This window comes from Poecilia latipinna, unplaced genomic scaffold (assembly GCF_001443285.1).
Source record: "Poecilia latipinna isolate Pla-1442-1.1 unplaced genomic scaffold, P_latipinna-1.0 Scaffold318, whole genome shotgun sequence".
NCBI lineage: Eukaryota > Metazoa > Chordata > Actinopteri > Cyprinodontiformes > Poeciliidae > Poecilia > Poecilia latipinna.
In genome coordinates this window covers 320,145-326,829 of record NW_015112934.1, presented here as the reverse complement: position 1 = coordinate 326,829, position 6,685 = coordinate 320,145, and the positions used below count along the sequence as shown (strand labels likewise).

At 41.8% G+C, this 6,685-nt stretch overlaps 1 protein-coding gene across 8 annotated transcripts in view; it reads right to left on the bottom strand.

The window, feature by feature from the left end:
* sash1a (SAM and SH3 domain containing 1a) overlaps positions 1-6,685 on the bottom strand; it is a 199,260-nt gene that overhangs the window by 14,820 nt on the left and 177,755 nt on the right. For 6 of the 8 annotated variants that reach the window (XM_015034962.1, XM_015034964.1, XM_015034963.1 and 3 more), the window contains 4 exons: positions 5,256-5,391; positions 4,163-5,136; positions 1,409-1,483; positions 1,087-1,230 (listed from right to left, as the gene is read on the bottom strand). In XM_015034962.1, coding sequence (XP_014890448.1) covers positions 1,087-1,230; positions 1,409-1,483; positions 4,163-5,136; positions 5,256-5,391 — 1,329 coding nt within the window. The remainder of the gene's footprint in view (positions 1-1,086; positions 1,231-1,408; positions 1,484-4,162; positions 5,137-5,255; positions 5,392-6,685) is intronic. The other 2 variants (XM_015034968.1, XM_015034970.1) reach the window with 1 other exon arrangement.

Below are 6,685 nucleotides of genomic sequence, written 5' to 3'. Positions count from 1 at the left end.
CAAAAACCCCTTGGAAAAAACGTTAAAAATTCACCAAATTTGGGGCTTTTAAAAAAAAAAAAAAAAAAAAAAAAAACTGTGTATTTACTTACAATTTATCCTTTTTGCTATAAAAGCAACATGATGACAAGTATTCTGGTATGTTTTTGTCTTGTGATATAAATCTATGACAACATTCCATATCACCGGCATGTATAGTTCACACCCGAGGGATGTTTAGATAAAAAAAGGGACGATTATGTATGATGCCCGATTAATGAGAATACATTCTGCTCTTACATAAATATATTTGGAGCCTTTATCTTAAACCATAAGATAAATCTTTTTGTTCTGTGTCAAACTGGCTCATCAAGTGAAACCAATTGTAACACTATACATTTTCAGTCTAACACTCCTGCTTTATGACTTTTCATCTTCTGCAGCATTCTATTAGTAGCTGTGCTCACTTGTTGGGAGTAAATATGTCCACTTTAAAATGGTGTAGTAATTTTCTTTAACTTACATTTGACCAGAAACCTAAGTCTGGGAACTATAGTCACTTTATTCTGAGTAATAATGCTCATCTGAATGCGTTACAACCCACAGGTCCAGACAGATTCCACAGCTGAACAAGTGTCAAAGCCACTAAACACCCGCCCTACCTACAATTGGTCCAGACTGAGCGAGTCGGCCTTTATTCGCTTTTCATTTCCTAAGAAGACCGTGAGCCCGGGGGACACTTACATCACCATTGTGTGAGCTCAACGTGGAGAAAACACTCCCCACCCAAAAGACCGGGTCCAAGAAGAAGAGCGCAGGGAGAGAAATCGAAATCTTTTTGTTCTGTGTCTAACACAAATATTTCCACCCACTCACAGCCTGTGGACAGAGCATGTGGCTTCCACTGCAAACATCATCCACATGTTTGCTCCACTTGCATACATGTAGCATAAACCACCTATTTTTGGCAAGCTGCTTAATTTCAAATAAAGCTACGCTTCAGTTGTTCTCAAGGTCTGAATATGACTAATTTTTCCTTAAAACAAGAGAGGCTGCGGTTAATAATATTTGGACTTCCATGTGTGCGTCTAGATCGGTCCGTCTAACCTGCTCAGACAGCGAGCTGCTGTACTTCTTCGACATGCGTTTCCTCATCGTCTCCTTCACAGACTTGACTTTCTTGCCCAGGGAGATCCGAGTGGTGTTGGGAGATTTCACCACCTCTCTGTATATTGCCTCCTGTTCCTTATTCTGTCATTTCAATGAGAAGAAAATGCAGATGGTCAACACGATTGGAGAGGGGTTGGGGGAGGCAAGGAGCATACAAGGAAAAATAAAAGGGAAAAGAGGGCTAATCGAGAGCAGTAAGGGTCAAAACCGAAGATAATTCATTGCGAAAGGGAAATTAAGCTCGGGCTCCGGCTCTTACGTTGGCCTCGGAGGCTGCGTTGACCACATGGAGAGAACGGTTGGACAGGTCAAAGCCCCCGAAGCTGCATGTTCTCTGTGTGGGTGGGGGGGAGGAGGGAGCCAGAACACAAGCAAATGAGTCACGCTCAGAAGGTCATGTTAAAGAAGCAACACCCAACCAATCTGCACACAATGACTCATGCTTGGCTTGAACACAGGCAGTAGTTGGAGTAATGAATACGGCTGTATGGATTGTATGTAAGTGGCATGATGTCATACGGGACTGAGGACGGCCAACAGACATGATGTAACAAAGTAGTATATAAAAATCCTTTGTGCAAATGTGGGTTACAAGCACGCTCTTAAGTAAACGAGCTGTTATAACGTTGGCTCCTCGAGGGCTTTGAGACTTGCATCTCCAGAGAAAACGCCACACTAAAGAAGTTTTCATCATGTGGTAAAGGAAAACACTTATAAACTATTCCCACATATTAAAGGAATTGTTGGAGTCTACATTTGAAAAGCTGCACATTTAACAGTCAAACATAACAGTAACGAAGATCTTTGTCTTCTCAAATATTATACTGGACATATATTTATTTTAAAAGGCCCATTAAATATCTTATGACGTGCTGCAGAAGCAGTTCTTTCTGAGAGACAGTTATGCCACATTAGGCTGGTTCTAGAAATCATAGTTTCTTCAATTTATTAATTTCATCAAGAAAGAAGAGAAGGTATATTGTTGTGCAGATTTTTTTTCTAAGAGAAAATGGAATCAGATGAAATCAGTATTAATGTTTCTAAAAATTAAAATTAAATTCTGATCGGTGTATCTCGTTTTTTTTTTTTTTTTTTTCCAAAAAAAATTTTAGAAACCCTATGAGCAACACAGTAGCAAACACACAGAAGGGTGTGGGGCTAATGGTGTGAAGAAAAACTGTCTTTGACTTTATGACGTTACACACAAAAACAATTCAGAATGACAATTACAAAGCATCTGAGCCAGAGTGGTGGTTGATGATGGTAGCTGTTCTTTTACTTGCGTTTGTAAAACAACTTCACTGAGAGTTTTGTCCCGCCTAGAAACAACAAACGTTTCCCCGCTGAGACAGCCCTGCACATCGACAAGCTGTTGTATCAGATGTCCACAGCTGCCGCTTGCATCACAGCTAGTGAGAAAAAGCAGCTTGGAGAACAAAACGAAAAATGAAAAAAAGAAAAAAGAAAAAAAAGTAATAATGGTGATGCTTGATGAAATGGACATGCACCCAGAAAAAAATGTCTACCAGAAAGAATATATATATATATAATATTTATAAAAATATAAATAGAACAAAAAACAACTACAACAACAAAAAAGCGACATCTGCAGTAGAGGCACGAGCCACAAAAGAAGATTAAAAGCAACGACAAAAAAAAAAAAGTGGGTTCGGAGAGTATCTGGATGAGAGCGATCTCCAGTGACTTCACTAGAACATGACAGGATTCAGGCACCCTCAAAGCTGCAGGATAGCTCCACTACACCACCACCCACTCCTCTTGTTTCTGCCTCTTCTTCAGATAGAATGCCGATGCTTTGAATAGGACTATTTCCATCCAAAATCTTATTACTCCCATTTGCAGCCCCTGCAGGAACAAACGTTTCTTCCTATCCCGCTTTTTCATGCTATTTTTGGCCTGTAGCGTTAGTTTGAAAACTGACAGGCATAAAGTCTGTTCAGTCGCCGAAGCTGACTTAATAAGGTCACTCAATGGATCTGTCTTTAAGCTTGAGTTTTGTGTGCCGTGCTGCGTTTTAGAATGAGCAGCATGGAGCTTGCGTAACATCCTCTGCGCTCGCAGGGATCAGTGAGAGTGAGAGTGTGCATGTTCCTCAGGGAGCTGACATTATAAAAGGCTCTTACGGAACTTAACCTCCCAAGTGGGACGACGCAGATTAAGGAATCATTTCATATTCATCTGAAATATAGAGAATGGAAGCTTAAAACTTTCACTCAGAGGTCATAAAAGGCGTAACTCCCCGAAGGCTATGGTGCCTTTGGTGACTGATGGTATTCATTACCCTCCGACGGTTTTTACATTCTTTTCACATTATGACCAAATTTACAGTTTCATCTGGATTTTCATGAAACAGACCAACAGGAAATGGTGAATAATTGTGGAGCAGAAGGAAAAATGATAATAAAACGATGCCTTTTTATATATATAAATGAAATTCTGAAATTTCAATATAAATGAAATTTATATTGATCTCTATTTAGCCTATTTAAATTCATATTTTGTAGATGGCTGCAAATTTCTCCCAAGTCTGCACATCTAGACACTGGATATTTTGGCTATTCTATTTTGAAAAAAGCTCAACTAGACGCAGAACATTTCTGCACATCAACTTTCTAATTCTGCAACCAACTCTAAATTGGATTTTGATCCAATTTAAAAAATATATTCCACTGCAGTCGCTGCCCTCAAGTATCTTGCAGATTCCAAACTGTATAATTATGTTTTTCTTTGTGTTGTTCAATCACGCCAAGTCCCAATAAAATACTTTGAAGGAACGACAAACATTTGAAGGCACGTCAGTAATTTCAAGTGTGCCAGTTCTACATGTTTCCAGCTCCTAAGTTTATTTTGCTTCTTTTTAAACATATGCTATTAAAAATGTTCTTGCACAAATTCTCCTCGTCTCAACCTCCCTTGAGCTATTCTGCAACTTTGAAGCACCAAGTCCTGCTCACACGCGGCGGCCGACTTAAACCTCACGGTCCAAACTCACAGACTTCTGCTGGATGCGCAAGAGCACACGCTTGGTGCAGCGGTCCACGCTAGCCGCCCACTTCCTGTCCACCTCGCGGTCCTCCTCAAGCAGACAGCGGCGCTCAGCGCGGCTGAGGGTAACTGGGCGCACCAGCTGGGCCCAGTTCAGGTGACCGTACAGGCTTCGCTCTACAACGTAGGTGATGTTCAGCTCGCTGACTGCGGTTCGGCCTCGCAGTCTCCGGGGAGGGAATGCCCAGCCCCCGCCTCCGGTCCCGAAACCCTTTGACTTTGTTACATCACAGCGGACGGGAGAGGAGGGGGTGACAGAAAGAGGGGAGATGGGGGACTTGGCACTGCGTGAGCGCTGGTACAGGAGGTGCTTGGTGGAGTAAGCGTAGTTGGGATCAGGTTTCCGGTGGGTCCAGCTGCCATGGTGGCGGTTGGAGGGTTGATGTTTGGGACTGCCTTGCTGGCCGTCATCCAGGGAAATGAGGAGACGGGACTGGGAATGGGGTTTGGGGCGAGGTTTGGTGAGGCCATAGAAGGCGTAAAGGGCTTCGTTGTTACTTACCCCGTGGGATATGGAGCTCAGCGCCTTCCTCATCTCGCTGTCTGTCGTGGAGCGTGACAGCTTTCCGTCATCGTCAAGTCCACATCCATCAAGTTCTGAGAAGGAAGAGCCGCTTCCTGCGACACCGGAGATGGATCCCTCCAGGTCCTGGGAGCCGGCTGCAGTTCTCCTCGGGGGCCTGATGAGACCGTGGGTGCTGGAAGACTTACTAAAAGTTTTCACTAGCTTGTGTCCAGACCAGGTGTCCAGACTGCTGGATGAAGGGGATGTTGTCAAACTGTCTGTGTCTCCATCCAGAGAGAGTTGGTCATGGATAAGGGATGGCAGAGACGCCTCCTGAGGCAAAGGGGGCTTCTTCAGAACTCCGGTGTACAGAGCTGTGTTGTCCTCACAGGAGGGCGTTTCCAGATTCAGAAAATCTAAAGAGACCAAGAGATCAGTGTACAAGGGGTGGGAGCAACTTTACAAATTAACATATCAATGGAAACTTGTGTTGATCTGTAAAAACATTAGTTTCTCATCAGTCAGAATCACAGACCTTCAGAGGAATGTTTCTTGCCCTCTTCCACCTTGATGAGTTTCTTTCTGACTCGCCGTGTCGAATTGACCAGTTTGTGAAGCCTTTTGAACTTCACAGAGTCCTCAGATTGCTCGTCATCCGACTGTTCGCGGGACTGGCGGGAAAAAAGAATGAGTTTAGGATCAGATGATGGTACTAATAATTTGAAACCTCATTACGTTTATTTATGATTCAGCCATAAAACATCATTAGGAAAAGGACATTTTCCATACACTAAGATTTTCAGGATGGTGTTATGATGCAACAAGATGGAAGTTCTGCTTAGGATGACAACAAAGTTAGTGAGGTGAGAGATTGAAGGAGATGGATGTAGGCCCACTGCATTGTACAAATTTCTAGCTCTCAGACAACCCGGAATGAGTCTCACCGAAATCCTCGACCATTTGAACAGTTAAGCTTTTGATTTCTGAAAGAAACTCATTCACAAACAGCTCATGAAAAAGCATTCCAACGAACATACAGGCACAGCTCCTGCCAACGCCGCATGTTACTCCTCCACTTGTCGTTTGGTGATAAGTGGGACATAAAGCAATCAACCTCTCTTCTGTCTGTTTCTTCCTGGTTTCCACAGCAACGCCTCCTCACTGGTCCCACACACCCCTACAACTCTGCAGCTGAGTTTGCGTGACTTAACTTTTTGTCATGTGAACTCTTAAATCCTCTTGGGCTCATAGTGCTTATAAAAAGTAAGGAGATGCTGTCTACAAGGAAAATAATACAATACAACATTACAAATTAACAGGGTGCTATAATAAAAGTATAAAATAAGTACCTGAAAACTACTGAAATTGCCAGTTGATTATGCTAACTAGGTAGTAAGTTCATGTACATTTTAAACATGTACAATTATTTTAAAGATAGCTTTATCATTATAACTGTAATAACCAGCATGATTTTAGGGGTAATTTACCACAGAAGTACCACAGAAGATATTTCAAGGTAACGTTAAAGTATTTTAAAGGCATGTCGAGATTTGTCTGCATCTCTGAAAGAGTAAAAGACTTTCAGCTCTTAACAGGAAGGATTGACAGAGTAACAAACAGTTTCACCATATTTTCTTCTTGATCTTTCAACCTGAGCTCATCACCAACGTCAGCCTTTTAAAAATCTTTATTAGGATCTATATTGTGGAGATTGCTGTTTTGCTGTGTTTTTTTTTTTTTTTTTAATTAAAACCCTGTTTCCCGGTGTCTCTTTTCTCACACACAAAGCCTGACATCACATCTGCTTTTCATATAAAAATATATAAATAACGACCCTACATGGTAGGAAGGTTGATCTTATATTACGTAAAACAACTAAAATCAGTTTAGACTATTTAGAAAAGGCAGAGATCAGAGACTACTTTTACGTATGTTAGCATAACAAGTTTATTTTTTTCCAAATAC